General features: G+C 44.2%; 1 protein-coding gene across 1 annotated transcript in view; it reads right to left on the reverse strand.

The window, feature by feature from the left end:
• Positions 1 to 1,727: 1,727 nt before the first annotated feature.
• The window catches only part of timm50 (translocase of inner mitochondrial membrane 50 homolog (S. cerevisiae)), a 42,448-nt gene continuing 27,276 nt past the window's right edge, over positions 1,728 to 16,899 (reverse strand). The window contains exons 5-11 of the mRNA XM_030067377.1: positions 13,918 to 13,976; positions 12,951 to 13,070; positions 11,056 to 11,160; positions 7,542 to 7,640; positions 3,355 to 3,511; positions 2,976 to 3,082; positions 1,728 to 2,784 (exon numbers count right to left, since the gene is read on the reverse strand). Of these exons, the coding sequence (XP_029923237.1) occupies positions 2,686 to 2,784; positions 2,976 to 3,082; positions 3,355 to 3,511; positions 7,542 to 7,640; positions 11,056 to 11,160; positions 12,951 to 13,070; positions 13,918 to 13,976 (746 nt within the window). The 3' untranslated portion in view covers positions 1,728 to 2,685. The remainder of the gene's footprint in view (positions 2,785 to 2,975; positions 3,083 to 3,354; positions 3,512 to 7,541; positions 7,641 to 11,055; positions 11,161 to 12,950; positions 13,071 to 13,917; positions 13,977 to 16,899) is intronic.

Consider the following 16,899-nt stretch of genomic DNA (forward strand, 5'->3'; position numbering starts at 1 on the left):
TCACCTTTTCTGCGTCTCACAAAGACACGGCGGTTGGAATCAAAGATCTCAAATTTGGACTCATCAGACCAAAGCACAGATTTCCACTGGTCTAATGTCCATTCCTTGTGTTTCTTGGCCCAAACAAATCTCTTCTGCTTGTTGCCTCTCCTTAGCAGTGGTTTCCTAGCAGCTATTTGACCATGAAGGCCTGATTCGCGAAGTCTCCTCTTAACAGTTGTTCTAGAGGTGGGTCTGCTGCTAGAACTCTGTGTGGCATTTATCTGGTCTCTGATCTGAGCTGCTGTTAGCTTGCGATTTCTGAGGCTGGTGACTCGGATGAACTTGTCCTCAGCAGCAGAGGTGACTCTTGGTCTTCCTTTCCTGGGTCGGTCCTCATGTGTACCAGTTTCGTTGTAGCGCTTGATGGTTTTTGCGACTCCACTTGGGGACACATTCAAAGTTTTTGCAATTTTCCGGACTGACTGACCTTCATTTCTTAAAGTAATGATGGCCACTCGTTTTTCTTTAGTTAGCTGATTGGTTCTTGCCATAACATGAATTTTAACAGTTGTCCAATAGGGCTGTCGGCTGTGTAGTAACCTGACTTCTGCACAACACAACTGATGGTCCCAACCCCATTGATAAAGCAAGAAATTCCACTAATTAACCCTGATAAGGCACACCTGTGAAGTGAAAACCATTTCAGGTGACTACCTCTTGAAGCTCATGGAGAGAATGCCAAGAGTGTGCAAAGCAGCAATCAGAGCAAAGGGTGGCTATTTTGAAGAAACTAGAATATAAAACATGTTTTCAGTTATTTCACCTTTTTTTGTTAAGTACATAACTCCACATGTGTTCATTCATAGTTTTGATTCCTTCAGTTAGAATCTACAATGTAAATAGTCATGAAAATAAAGAAAACGCATTGAATGAGAAGGTGTGTCCAAACTTTTGGCCTGTACTGTATATACACACACATTTAAATGAGGACCCATCCAATCAAATAAGGTGGTTCTTTAGTGGTTGATGGTTCTTCACTGAACCTATGAGGACTATTTTAGAACAATTATTTTTCTGTGTGTCATGTCCTGATTTCATGTGACACCGATGTTGGAAGCAGAAACTGTTTGACACCAACAGAGTCTGAATGGAACAGCAGAGCAGGAGCGGTCACACGTCAAATCACCATTCATGTTTTTAAAATCACTTTGAAACCGTTTTCTGGTGGTTTGCCATCGACCCCTGGATTATGTATTTTAATGCGATCTTGCATTAAATGTTGTTCTTTTCACCCTGTAACCATGGCGACTGTTAGTGACATCATCTACTTCTAAAGAGACAGGAGAGGCTCTCAGAGGGAGAATTATCACACGCGAGACACGTGGAGAAATTTAGCAGCTACACACTCTCTGATGAGACCTGTGCTGAGCACAAAGGGAATGTATTTGGTGGAAATGGATGAAGAACAAGACAACAACTCTTAAAATGTTCTACCGGTATTTTAGAAACTTGTCAGGAGTCTGGATTCTCCTCGTGTCACACAGGCTGATCAGGGAGTGATTCTGCTTTTATTTTGTAATTGAACCTCCAGTTCTGGTCGATCCTGTCTGAGGTCCAGTGTTTTCCCACTGGAGTCTTATTTGTGGTTAACCAGCGACGCCGTGCACACTTTCCTTCTCTACAACCTTTAACCTTTTCAAAACAGTTGAAAAAAACAAGTTTTATGCCAGTCACAGGAGAGAAAATACATACACACACATGCACTTTTATTGCAGGTTTGTAGTCGGTCACACTAACCATCATAACAAACATCTGTTTAAATGAATTTCGTTTATTAGCTTGCTGAGACGCAGGACGGCCATCTTGCAGTGTTTGTCTACTGGGTTTGATTTTCCGACAGAGACCCAGGCGAACGCAGCGCTGTCCGGCAGCTGGCTAGCAGTTTGTTTTATTTGAGCTGTGTGTAAGCCCCGCCCACTGCTCCCTCTCCCTCCTCCTGTCATTGGCTCGCCCGTCTCTTGAGTCCTGGTGAGCCATTGGCCGGGTCGAGCGCATGAGTCCGACATGTAGACAGTCCTAAAGAACGCTGCTGTTCTTTATCGTCTCTTTCCATAAACTCTGATTTATTTCAACATGCTGTCTGCCAGCCCGTCACAACAGTCCCACATAAACAGGAAGTAAAACAACATGATGGCAGGAGGACGGTGCAGTGCTGCTCCCAGGTCAGCTGCGGCGCCGAGGCTCAGACCAGAGCAGGAGTTGCGATAGCAGCGCTGGTCTCAGATCAGCCTCCGGCACCGACGACACAGTCTGACGCTGATGTCACCGTCTCTCTCTCTCCCTCTCTCTTTTTTTTTTTAACCAATCAGCAGTTCACTGTGACATCAAGATGACCAATGAGCGATAAAGTCGGGGCGGGGCTGCCGTCGCCCCCGCCACCGAGACCCAGGAAGTGCCTCTCTGACTGGTGCGGAGCCGAGCCAATGTCCTCGCTCCGTTCCAGCGCCGCAGACCCGCCCGCCGAGACGTGATTGGTTGGTTGTGACGGCAGAGGCCACGTTGAAGCAGATCTCCTCCTCTTTCCTCTCTTAGCCCCTCCCCTTCCCCCTCCCCCGACGCCGAACCCGCCACCCGTCGGCCAGAGAGGGGGTGGGGGCGGAGGGCCGGGCTGCGATTGGTGGATGTGTGAGAGGGGGGCGGGGCTCACTGCTGCTTAGAGCGCCAGAACCGAGAAGTGATGGAGCCAAAAGACAGACTCGTTTTCTTCTGCTGGGAGAGCTCAGCCAGACGCTGCTCCTCCTCCTGAGAGAGAGAGAGAGAGAGAGAGAGAGAGAGAGAGAGAGAGAGAGAGAGAGAGGAGAACGTAATGTAAATGGACAGGTGGGACAGACAGGAAGATGCAGAGACAGACAGGTAAAAGGACGGTCAGTAAGAAGGACTTTGTGACTCCGTGTGCTTCGGGTGTTTCGGGTGCGTTGGATTTCTCCTCCCACCTGTGCCAGCTGAGCCTGTCGGCGCTTGAAGGCCTCGATGGGGTCGTCCTCCAGGGCGTAGTTCTCCAGCACCGAACGCACGTCCTCCACGCCACTCAGGGCAATGGCTGATGGGAAAACGGGAGAGGAGAAGAGGGGGAAAAGACATATAGAAGGAGGAGTGGAGAGAGAGAGAGAGAGAGAGAGAGAGGAGAAGGGGAAGTGGGGAGAAAAAAAGAGGAAATGAGAAGATGAGTGTGACATACAGGGAAAGTACATGTTAAGTCTGAATTTTTTGAACCAGAAGAGAAAAATCACTATCTCTCACTCTCTCTCACACACCACAAACACACACACACCACACACACACACACACACACACACACACACGCAGTCTCACTCTTTAGGAAGTTGGCGAGGTCGTAGAGCGTGCGGTCCTCTGAGTTGCCGTCCCATTTCTTCAGCGCCATGCCGTTGAACGGCTGCAGGCTGAACGCCTCACGCTTACAGTCCACCACGATCACCTTACTGCTGTCCCGGTTCAGACACGACACGTCCTGCACACACACACACACACACACACACACACACACACACACACACAAAGAAACAGAAGTTGTCAGACTTCAGGACAAACCTACAGTCGGCCTCGGTCACCTTGCTGCTGTGTTTCCATTGAGCCTTTTGACCAGTTTGAAGTTTTCAAGTAGAAAAAGCATGAAGGGAAACACAAATTTGAAAAAACACCTTCCACAGAGGTTTTCTGTTTGCCTGCGGTGGATTTTAATTCATGTTAAAAAGGTTCCTGATGGTTAAAAGACCGCAGATGTAACTACACACAAAGGTAAAAAAATATTAACGTCCAAGCTCCTGCAGGAAGGGTCGACAGCAACAGTTTGTGTTTTATGAAAAACAAAATGAGGCGGGTTTGTGTGAAACACATCGGGGCCTGTCGGCTCTGCAGCCTCTGAACGTGGAAAACATGCTGACATGTTAGAGGACATAATCAAATGAGGAACTTAATTTCTTAATGATCCTTAACATTCACTGAGATTAACACACACACACACACACACACACTTTCCCTGGTATCCCCAGCTGGCCTCTTGTGTGTGTGCGTGTGTGTGTGTGTGTGTGACAGATGGAGAGGGACGCTGCTCGTTGCCCCTATCACTGGGCTCATCTGGTGCCCCACCCCCCACTCTCGCTCAGAAACACACACACACACGCCGGCCACAGCAGGAGGAGGGGCCCTCCTGATTTTTTGTATGGTTTGGTATGTGTGTGTGTGTGTGTGTGTGTGTGTGTGTGTGTGTGTGTGTAAAGCCCAGCGGACACATTCGTCTATCCTACTCAGCCAATAAATAATAAGCATCTGTCTTCCTTCAGAGTGTGTGTGTGTGTGTGTGCGCAGACTTGTGTGTTAACATGCATGCAGCTCAAGTGTGAACATATCACAGCCTGAAAACCTGCAGTGTGTGTGTGTGTGTGTGTGTGTGTGATCAGATTCCATGTTGACCCTGAACAAGGCAACAGGTCACGAGCCGCGTGGCGCCACACACACACACACACACATACACACACACACACACACACACACACACACACACACACACACACACACACACTCGTAAACTTTAATATTCCTCAATATATGTATTTAAAGGAACAACCAGTAACATTTTCAGCTGAATAAATATCTGTTCTAATATTTTTCTGAAGTAAAGACACATTTCTAATAAAAGATGTGATGCTGCTGCTGTGTATTTGTTGTGTTTGAATTTCATTAACATAAAGTTTTCCAGGTCTAACATGCTGGCAGTCGTGGACTCAGTGTGTGCCAAAGCGCCGGTGATCATCAGACAGCAGTCTTTAAAGCGTGGTGCTGTCCGGTGAGGAGCTGCTGGCTCAGGCCGCGTCCCGACAGCTGAGCTACACACATCAACGTGAGGTCTGATGATCGCTTTTAAAAGCCTCTTATTTATCTCAAATGTTGAAGGCTTTCTTTCCATTTTTCTCATAATATGTCTTCAAATATGTCTTCCAAGTTGGCAGTTAACACCCTGCAGTCAGAACACACACACACACACACACACTTGCAGCTGGAACAAGACAATGGGACTCGTCAAACTGAGATGGTGATGATATTGGCAGCAGCCATCTGTGTCCCGACACTGTTGGAAAACTTGTGGAAACTCCGTCTGCTGCTGTGAAACCAGCAGGTCAGCGCACACACACACACACACACACACACACACACACACACACACACTGCTGCTGTGGGCCACCTGAAGCTAAGTGGTACCAGAGACCTCCTGGTTTCCACTGCAGTCCCAGCACCGTCATGAAACCAGTCTGCCTGCAAAACGACAGTCAGAAGAGGCCGAGCGAAAGCCAGAAAACTGTCATCTGCATGAAGCTGACCGACCTCCACATGAAGCCATCATTCATGCCACAGCTAAAAACACTGGGAGACGTTGGGCATTTCTCAATACCAAGTTTGCCAAGTTCAGACTTGTGAACTTTTGAAGTTGGGACTTGTCGAGGTCGACTCAGGAGTACAGACTTGGAGGACCGATGGTCGTTCTGCGATTGGAACAGAAGCAACTTGATGACTTCTCCACCTCAACTGACTAGGCAATATTTAATATAACCAGATATCCTGTAGTGTTTATACTAAAAAAGAAAAATGATATAAACACTCTGCCTCCCCCGTTTAATTTAGCTAATTTAATTTAAGTAAATTACAACCTCCAGCTCAGAGAGGTGCTATTGATATTATAGTAATTACAACAACTCCACCTCGTTCTCGTTTTCATGGGCTAATTTATCAGTTTTACAGTTATGAGTTTTCTCTTCTGGGGTTGCGAAATGGTGTGAAATGCATGCTGGGATACCTGGCTGCTCCAAGTCCACACAAGTCACCAACCGATGCATCCTCGCTAAAAGGGGCGGAGCAAGAACACATCCGGGAATTTGGACCGAACTTGGTCAGATGGGAACTTTGAATTGGAACAGGACTCGGGTCGTGACTGATGACGTTTCACGAGTCCACAAGAACACAAGTTCAGAGAAGAACGCCAATTCTTTCACTAAGAAATTATTATTAAGAAATTATTGAGAAATTAATTTATTTCGCTAGAAACTAAGAGAACAATGGCTAGTCTAAATCTGGTGGGGTACTGAGTCGTATTTTAAGGTGAAGCAGCATCTTTGCACATCCATTAGTTTCCGTTAGACAAAAGCTAACGTTAGCATTCAGCCACATCCTAGCTACCATATGCCAGCGTTACAGGACGTGTATAATTTAAATTTGAAATATCAAAATTCTTAGCCACATATACTGTTTAAGGTCACTAAAGCCTTTTTACATAAAATGCATGAAGTTTCTGTTCAATAGGAAGCGGTGAAATGATGACGCCGACTCCTGACGATGTAAGAAGCGTAACCCGGGACGAGCCGAGTGTGTGATGCGTGTAAAATGAGTGTTTGTTGTGTTTCTCCCCTGCTGTAGTAACAACCACAACTCTCTCTGCTAAGTGAGCATCAATAACTCTCCCTTAGCATATGTGGCATTCATAATGACATTCATATGTAGATGCAGGTCTGTCTTGGCATTATGGAGATGAGATAATAAGTAAGTGCGTCTTTTTTTCTGGGAAGTAGGTTAACCAACTCCTTAAAACCTACAGACTGTTTTTCTCAACAGACGAGGAGGATGACAGTTGGAGAGCTGAGAGGAGGAGGAGGAGGAGGAGGAGGAGGAAGGAGACAAAGGGAGGAGGGAAGGAAGAAAGGGAAGGAGGCATGAGATGAGGTTAATGAAGCCTGAAGGAGGGGGCAGAGGAGGAGGAGGAGGAGGAGGGGGAGGGGGGAGGAAGGAGACAGAGTGAGGAGGAAGGAAAGGAGAGGAGAGGGAGGAAAGGAAGAGGGACAGGAAAAGGAGCGGATAGAGAGAAGGAGGCAGAAGGTTAATGAGGCCTGAGAGGGAGATGGAGAGATGGATTTGGGATTTGGGGGGGAGGAGGAGGGGTGGGGGGGTCTATTGTGGAGGACAAATCAATGGTAGCAGCAGAAGGCAGCTATGGAGCGCAGACACAGGGGGTAATGCTGCAGCGCATACGTGTGTGTGTGTGTGTGTGTGTGAGAACACTAAGTTGAAACATCCCAGCGTTGAAAAACTGTCCAGCTTCAGGTTTCATCCCAACACACTGTGAACTCATATCGTAAGAAATATACCACCTGAAATACACCGGGGCAAAACGATGAACAACACAAATCTCTCACCTGTGAGCTGCTCCCTCACAGCTCATCAAGCACCTTTAATAATCCTCTGTTCAGCTTTAACACAGCTAGATGGAAACTAATTGTTGCATCAGTCTAAAATAAAAATAAAATTGGAATTTGAGTTTTTCTTTTCCTCAGAGTATTTACCCCCCCGCCCCCCTACCCCTCCACCTACACAATGGCCTTGATACGCCATCACACATTTAAGTCCTCAGACAAAATATAACACTTCCCGATGTGCCAACATTGCCACACACACTGCCTCACAACAGCAAGAGCACACACTGAACACACACACACCTTGACGTGGTGTCCCTCCATGTAGCGCGTCGCATCTCTGAAGAGACGGTACATGACGAAACCCTGCGGGTCAATGCTGTCGATCAGAGGGTACGCCGTCTGGAGACACACACACACACACACACACACACACACACACACACACACACACACAAAATACAACAACTGTTACCACACAATCACAGCCTGCAAGAAAAATATTAATAGCATCTTTATTATCAGTGACTGCTGAAGAGACTGAATACAAAACATGTTTCTGCACATGACAAAAACATCAAAATGAGATTCACCTCCTGCACTGGCTGGATTTGCTAAAAAAACAGCAAATGTTACGAATTTAATGAAAATGTAGAAACATCTGAGAGAAACGTTATGGAGACAGGATGAGAGGAAAAGAACAAAAACAAAACTTAAAACTGGAAGCAAGTCAGCCCTTGAAACGTGAGCAAATTTGCTTGATTTGTTTCAAAAAATGCATGAGAAAAAAACAAACTGGTAAAATCTGTCAAAAAAAAAAAACCAAACAAACAAACAAAAAAAAGCAAATATTTGAAAATCAGCAACAAAATTGTAAATTGTGTTCTAGTGGATGCTGCATCACTGTGAACTTGATTTGTTCAGGATTAAAGGCTGTAGCAACTTGCAACCCTACATCTGTTTACATGTGAAGCCACTTAACCTACACTTCAATAAAATACATTTATATTTAATCCATTTTGACATATTTTTGCTCTTAAGAAAAAATGAGTCCTGGTGTTGGATTGGTACTGAGCATCAACCGCTACCCAAAGCTGCAAGTATTGGAAATGTAGCAGAAATGAAGTGCATCCCTTGTTACGAATACACGGCAGAGCGAAGAGAAATCCACGGAGCAGCACGGAGGGAAACAATCCAAAGGTTTCGTTTTGTTTTTGAAAAACGCTGGCAGCTGGAAGACAGTCAACATGTGAAAGTCTCAGGCGGTTCAGAGAGTGGTGGAGAGCGGCGGGGCTCGGATGACTCAGCCTCGGCTTCGCTCTCCCAGCTCTCGTCTGTCAGCGTGGGCGCGTGGCTCTGATTCAGCCGCTCACGGGGCCACGCGGCTCTCCAAACCGATTTCTGCACTGAGCCTGTCGGCGCTGCCAGACGGGCTAAATCAAATCAAACACGAGAGCAAATTTGATGTGCAGTTTAGGAATGACTGTCACTTCAAAACCGCAGGAGCCTGAAACTGATGGCTCTCCCTCGAAAGTGAAAGTGATGCAGACGGCACTGACACAAAAAATGAAATGTCACAACGTGGAATCTGCATGTTCGTTTGGACTCTTGGACTTTTTTTTTGTTGTCAGAAACGTCACGCATTGCTGCTCATCTTGGCCACAACTCCCAAGAAAAGCGATTAGGAAATCTCTTCTGAAAGCAATAAACTATAGTAAAAACTGCCAGTGTGATAAACTGCTGGACAATATATCCCAATTACACCATTTGAGCTGGTGATATAGTAGCAATGTTGACTAAAATGAAAAAAGGACTAAGAGCGTCTTGATTCAAGTTGCTGCATTGCCAGCTGTAATTACTGTAACAAAGGAGGAATTGGGAAAAATATCAAATCCTGATTTCTTTCATTTGGGAAATTTTACGCTGAATCTCTGTGCTGACCCTGAACCAACACTTTGTCCTCATATTGGTGATGGACGATTACACCAGCACATTAAAATTAAAAATCATCCTGAACGCCTGTTTCAGCAGGATGAATCTTACGGTGTGTTTGAAAGAAAAAATGTTATATAAAATAAATACGGCATGTTTTACAGAGGCTGAGTTTCTTATGGGTCCAGTAAATGTGTGCATTTTGGAAAGCGTTTTATTTTATGTCTGCATCTGCCGGTGGGCCTTCACAATAAGAGCAGGCATAATAAAATGTTAATTTGACTGCAAGAAAAAAAATATACGTGCATCTAACAGCTATTGGCCCATAGTGCTGGAACATGTTGGCAAAAAATCCAAAATCTCCACCTTTTTTGGATTTTTTTTTTTTATCTTTATTTTATTCAGCCTGTTCAAATAAACATTTACTTCTGAGTATCTGGAGCAACACTGAGAATCAAGTCGATCATCAAACTTTTAAGGTGAAGGCTCGTGTTCAAGGTGATAACTTTGAGTTTAATTTCCAGAATACTGTTTTGCTGAAACTTTCAGTAGAACAAAGAAAATATCCACTATACTAGCTGTGTGAGAACAGATTTTTTTAAATCTTATTTCATTAAACTTGAGGGAAAAAAATAAGATTTTTTTTCTTCAGAGGGTTTCTGTGGAATCCATTCTCCCAGGGAACAGAAACACCAACGTGACATTTATAGAGAAACTGCGATGTGTAAACAAACGAGGACAAACGCTGTGAGTCAGCGTCACACTCACTGTCAGATAAGCTGCTGTCAGCACTGAGTGTGTGTGTGTGTGTGTGTGTGTGTGTGTGTGTGTGTGTGTGTGTGTGGACGACTGTAAACACTCGACACACTTCACACAGCAGACGCAGCAGTGCTCTGAGCAGGATTGAAGGAGTTTCTACAGTATCAGCACCGATCGATCAGCTCAGATAGAATCTACTGATCTGATATGAGGAATCAGTTCAACACAGAGTGAGGCGTGGATACAATAAAATAAAATAAAATGAAACGAAATAAAAACTGATCACTGTCTCTATAAATTATATCAAATAAAAAAACAATAAAATCTCACCAGTGCCTTTCCATAAATAAGATCAAATAAATTACAATGAAATATTAAATCTGATCAGAGATTCTCTTTACATAAAATCAAATATTAAATAAAATGTTATCAATGCCTCTCTACAAATGAAATAAAAAAAAAAGTAGTAATAAAATTAAAAATTAATAAAACTGGATCAGGATCTGTCCATAAATTTTAAAAAATTACTTACATAAATAAATACATGAATAAATAAACATATAAATAAGAAATACACAAAAATGAAATAAATCATGATCAGTGCCCTTCTATTAATAAAATAAATTTTAAAAAATCATAAATAAAGGACACTAAAATAAAATAAATAAAATCTGATCAGGGCCTTTCCATAAATCAAACCAAATCGAATTATAATAATACAAAAGAAAACAAAACACCGCTAATTAAAGTCTGATCAGTGCCTCTCAAAAATAAATAAATAAATAAATAAAATAAAATAAAATACACTACAATAAATAAATAAATAAATAAAATCTGATCAGTGCCTCTCTATAAATCAACGAAATCAAATAAAGAATAGAATAAAACAATAAATAAAGACACTCTGATCAGCGTCTGTCTGTAAACACACAACACTGATCTGATCTGAGGCTTCATCACAGCAGCAGGACAAAGAAACCAGCAAGGGATTATTTAGCACTAAATACAGCTGAATCACCTGCAGGCTGGACTCTCTGTGTGTGTGTGTGTGTGTGTGTGTGTGTGTGTGTGTGTGTGTGTGTGTGTGTGTGTGTGTGTGCGCGTGTGTGTGTGTGTGTGTACTCACGATGCCGGTCTCAGCAGTGAAGATGACGATCTCGTAGAGCGGAGCGAGCTGCTGGAACAGGTAGTCGATACCGGGACGCTTCTTAAACCGCCAGCCTGTCGACAACTGGACACACACACACACGCGCGCGCACACACACACACACACACACACACACACACACACAGTCAAAACATGTGGTGATCAATTTGCCGCTGAGCAGTATAAGAGCATGATGAAAACCAGAGGTCTTCATACGGGAACAATTTCAGTATTTTCACAGCCCTATTGTACGCGCTGCTTTTCCTTTAAAACCTTTTGGCATTTCTACAGAAACATAAACACACACACACACACACACACACACACACACACACACACACACACAAAAGCCCCAACGCCTTTCGGAACATCAGTGGCTTCATCAGGGTGTGTCCTAGCGATGTTTTGGAAAATGATCCCGGAGACAATATTGTTCTCATGAATTCTTGTTGTTTATCCCGACTGGCGTGTTATCGCTGAGCCTCTTAACGCTGCCGTGTGAGCACATCAAAGGTTTTTTTCTACTTTTGCGAGATTTTTTTTTTTTTTTTTTTTTTTTTTAAAGCTCCTGAAAGATTTTAAATTGCCTTTGATTTCCTTTCAGACTCCTTCAGGACAGTTTGATGTGATCTGCTGCAATAAAACATTACAGCTGCTTCAGTAACGGTTAAAGTTCCTGCTGTTTGTCTTTACAAAGCTGGAGAGAGGGAGTGAATGTGTGTGTGTGTGTGTGTATGTGTGTGTGTGAATGTGTGACTGTGAGGAATGGTAATAATAGACAAAAGTGTGTGTGCATGTGTGTGTTGAGAGGGCAGCGAGGGGGCAAGTCTACGCATTAGTGTGTGTTTTAAGAGGCAGTGAGTATTGAGTTACAGCTACCACACACCTGTCAGGTAGGTGGTGGGTTCAACTGTGTGTGTGTGTATGAGAGAGAGAGAGAGAGAGAGACAGGGAGAGTGTAAATCTGGGGGGGCTGTAGTGGGGGGGGGGGGGGGGACTCCACAGGTAGCACAGGTCGACAGGTGGTGAGACACACCAACACACCAACACACACACACACACACACACACACACACACACTCCACCTGTCCCATTAACCCTCCTCTCGTCTTTTATTGTTACCTGGATTTTTTTTTTTACGACTTCCTGTCCTCACCAGGTTTTAATGAGGAAATGAAAAGTAAATGAAACCAGACTGAAGGATGAGTTCATCTCTCTCTCTCTTTCTTTTTTCTCCTCCCTTTTTGTCACCTCTTTATTTCCTCCTTCCAGCCAGGAAGAGAAAACCAACTTTTACTGATTAAACAAGTGAAGGGGAGAAGGAGTGAAGTTACCCGGAAGGAAGGAAGGAGGAAGGACAGAGAGAAATAAAAAGAAAGAGTGAAAGACAAACTAAATAAAGAAATAAAATGACAAAGACAGAGATAAAGAAAGAAATGAAGAGACATTGAGATAAAAAAGACGAAGAAAGAGAAAGAGACAGAGATAAAGAGACAAAAAAGAGACAATGAAAGAGAGACAGAAATAAAGAGGAAGTCAGACAGAAAGGATACAAAGAAAGACAGAAAGATAGACAGAGCCAAAGAAAGGCAGAGAAAAAGACCGAATGAAGAATGAAAGAACAAATGAAGATAAATAAATCGATAAAGACAGACAGAAAGTCAAAGAAGGATAGAAAGACAGAAAGAACGAACGAATTTTATGTAGGAAACAGAAACAGGTGAAGATGCAGTGGCAGCCTGACGGAGTGACTGTCAATCAAACCTCACTGGACTGGACTGAGGAAAAGAGGGGGAAAAGGAGGGTGTGGTGGAGGAAAGAGAGGGACAGAGAAGAGAAGGAGGTGTGAGGAGGAGTGATGAGGAGTCACGCACCGACCACTCGGGGTGCAGCAGCACGTCGGTCAGCTCCAGCACCAGGGTGTAGGGCGGCTGGTAGTACGGCTCCTTCAGAGGGTCGGGCAGCAGCTTCGGGCTCGTCGGCTCGATGATCATCTGAGGGGACGAGAGCGACGCACACACATGACATCATCAACACTGGACTGACACACCAAGCACCGGAGACGCTGCGTTTCATTGGTTGATTTGCCTTCAGCCCTTGATAACAACATGGAGACCAGCAGGGGAAAAGAGAGGAGACACACCCGCCGACTGGAGAAGGAGACGCCGTTTTCTACAGATCACGATGATACGTCGGAAATTTGTTAATTTGTTCTGACTGATTCTTTATTTCTGTTAAGTTTCATCACGATACAGCGTTACATCGATTCCTCGATGATACGATATTTGCCGATACCACAAAGTCAGCCACAGTACAATTTCAATTTGATGCAATTCAGGGGTCGACGATCAATACAATCTGCCAATTTAACGCCGTGTTTCTGCTTTAGGTGCTCGGCCAGGTTGCATTTCATCTCGTTCTGCAGAAAACAACATGTGATCTGTCTTTTCCTCTGAAATCCAAAACATTTCCACGCTGCTGTTTTATTCCCGAGAGGAGAGCAGGTATCCTTCTCGTCTTTACCTGCGTGGTGCCGGCACCAGTTGAACGTTTAGGATGGCGGTGTGCCTGGGCGGAAACGGTGACACAGACGTGCAATGAGACTTTCAAAATAAAAGCACATATTTAAAAGGGTGATAAAGAAATTCGCGGCACGTGTACACATCTGATCTGGGATTGCGCTTAGGATTGACGGATGAACAGAAGAGAGAACATGGTTGGGGTTTGAGGCGATGCTGTCGGCCGGTCTCAGGATGTTGTTATGGTCAGCTGATTCATAAAGTGGTCGTGCTCGAGTCTTTGAGCGTATTTTGATACGATTCAGCCCTACCGTCCACTCACCTGTCTGTAGTCCTTAAAGTACTTGAAGGTTCTTCTGACCTGCTGCACGACCGGAGCGTCTGAAACACAACAGCGACAACTTCCTGTCAGCTGGAGACAAAAACAACACAGCTTCTACACCGTCACAACGGCTGCAGGTTTATGTAGATTCACTTTTCAAAGGGTAACCCGTCAGTACATCGCATCGTGGTTGCATCAAATCGTAAAGCCAAAATCGCAGAAAGCTGTATTGTGCGATAAACGTATCGCCCCATCCCCAGTCAAAAGACCGCTGCTTTAACACCACGAGGGTTTTAAGATATATTAAAAGTACAACAGCAACAAGGAGGATTTGTCAGAAGTGAAGAAAAATGAGGTCATGGTGTATAAAGGGAAACTCCACCAAAAACTACAGCACACAGTTCATATACGTAATAATCTCAGACAGTTGCATATATCTGTGGATGTGTGGGAAGTCCAGGGCTGTGTGGTATAGACAAAATCTCCCATCCCCATATGGATAATTTTGTGAACTTAGTACAAATGAAAAGGCATTGTCTCTTTTCTCCTTTTATTTGGAAATGACACTGAACATGACTCAGATCTGCTTTTGTTTCCACAACCTGCCTTCCACACAGCTCACATATTTTGGCTGTCACTGTACTGCTTGTACTTTGAAGGGTACTGTTTTCTGGCCGGTGTCACATTTCTTACGTCCAAACGACAGAAATACCCCGTCTTTTTAGGCTCAAGTTCCTCATCTTGTCCCGGTCGGGCTGAGTCCTGTCCTGTACTGAAGATTTGTGGGGAGTTTTGGTCTGTGGCAGGTTCTTTCATGTTTGTTTGTTTGTTTTTTGGAGCCAGCGTGTAGTAACGGTTTCAAGAAAACTAGCAGACCTAACACGGCTTGTGCCACAACAGCGGTAGAAATGGCTGAGGAAAATCGTCACATCGCTCAGCCCAAAGTATCATGTCTTCAGCAATAATAAGGCAATCGTTGTTACGTAAATTTCTGCTTCTCATACCCATTTATCATATTTTAGATCTTAATCAGTGCAGGTTTCTGAAAGCTGACATACTTTTGTAGCCAAGCTGCTGGTAGCTGATATTCTGCACCCATACTCAAAATCATCACAGTGATCAGTGTTTCCCAGAAGTTCATTCTTTCCCAAAGAAAACAGCATTCAGACCATCATGGGACAATGAAACTCTCTAGAGCAGGGGTGCTGAACCATGAGCCATGGAGGCCTGAGAGGCTGCGGGTTTTCACTCCAACCAAAAACTCCACCAGGTGATTTTACTGATCAGCTCACCTTCAGGCAGACAGGAAGAACTCATCGGTGAAATCACCTGGTGGAGGTTTTGGTTGGAGTGAAAAGCTGCAGCCTCTCGGCCCTTCATGGCATACGGTTCAACACCACGGCTCTAGACCGATGAAACTCCGTCCGGGTTAGCAGCTCTTGGGTAATTTAATGAATATTTAACATGTGCAATCGTACAGTGCACACGTCACCGTGGGGCGAGTTAAAGCTATCACTTCCTTTGCAGGAAGATGTTCAGCAGAGGAGAAGACTTTGTGGAGGCTGAGCCTCCGTCACGAGAGGCGGACGACAACGACAACTCACATTAACTGTTTGAGAGAAAGGTCAATACAGGCACACATACCGGTATAATCCTTGTGCTGACGCAGGACAGATACAGGACACACACACACACACACGCTGGTCGCACTAATAATGTCTCCAGCTGTCTGCAGGCTAATGACTAATAATAATAAAGACTCTGTTTCCCATGGGGCCGTGGGCTCATTACTGCAGAGAGGAGCACAATAGCAAGATACACACGTGTCAACACCCTCTGTCTCTAACCTGCAATCGCTCATCCCTCTCTCTCTCTCTCTCTCTCTCTACACACACACACACACACACACACACAACCACAGGGGTCCCAGGGGACTCAATCCCCCAGAGTTCATAGCAGCGTGCTGAAGCAGGAAGCAGAAGCCATCTGCCACAGTCTTGTTGTGAAGACGCACTGAATAGGCGGACGCATTCATATTTGTTTGTTTCTGTGTGTGTGTGTGTGTGTGTGTGTTCAGATGGGGGTGAAGTTTGAGAGAAAAGAAGACAGCTGATGCTAAGGTTAAAGGACAGTGGATGTACATATTCTTTACATTAATATAACGTCAGAGAAGAAACAAAGACGTAGCCACAAAACCAGCCCAAATCTGAGGCTCTGACCTTCAAACCACAACTTCAAGGTTATTAAAAACTCCTGTGTGGAAAATGTTTGTTTACATCAAAGCACTTTGATTCAAGATGTGTTTTTGCATCGTTGACTTTATTTTACTGTCAAGAAAACAACTCACGTATGTGCTCAGTCCCCTGACCTCAGTATCACACTCAAGGTATCAGACCAATTGCAAAGCCAACGGCCCTGAAAATTAGCCAGAAAATAACAAAAATCTTCTCATAAACTTTAAAAAAAAAAAAGAAAAAGAAAGAAAAATATTACCAGAAAACTAGCAAAAAGTGAAAAAAGACAACTATTTATAATTCTTTTAAATATATATTTTAAATTAAATTGTTTTGCGTTTGGTCTGAACACACTGTCAGAACTGGCCGGTTACTGTGGAGGAGCCATTCATCAACATGTGAGATACAACAGCAGTGATAGTGAACAAGTAGAACAGTTGAAAATGAATAAAGAAATTATAAAGCATTAAAATGCTGCATGTGGAAAACAATCTGTAAAAGGCTATAAACAGAGAGACAGCCTACAAATGTGTTTTGAAAAGAGACTCAGGATTTACAGACATTTTACAAGCACCAAAACGCATCATTCCCAAAAGGTTTGTTCAACTCCAGTCAGCGGAATCGGAGACTTCTTGATATCACGGCCATCGAAACCCGATTTCATCACAAGGGACAAAAACAAGCTGAACCTTACCATAGCCTCTGTGTGTGTGTGTGTGTGTGTGTGTGAGAGTGTGTGTGTGTTCCC

The sequence above is a fragment of the Myripristis murdjan genome, chromosome 13 (assembly GCF_902150065.1).
Source record: "Myripristis murdjan chromosome 13, fMyrMur1.1, whole genome shotgun sequence".
NCBI lineage: Eukaryota > Metazoa > Chordata > Actinopteri > Holocentriformes > Holocentridae > Myripristis > Myripristis murdjan.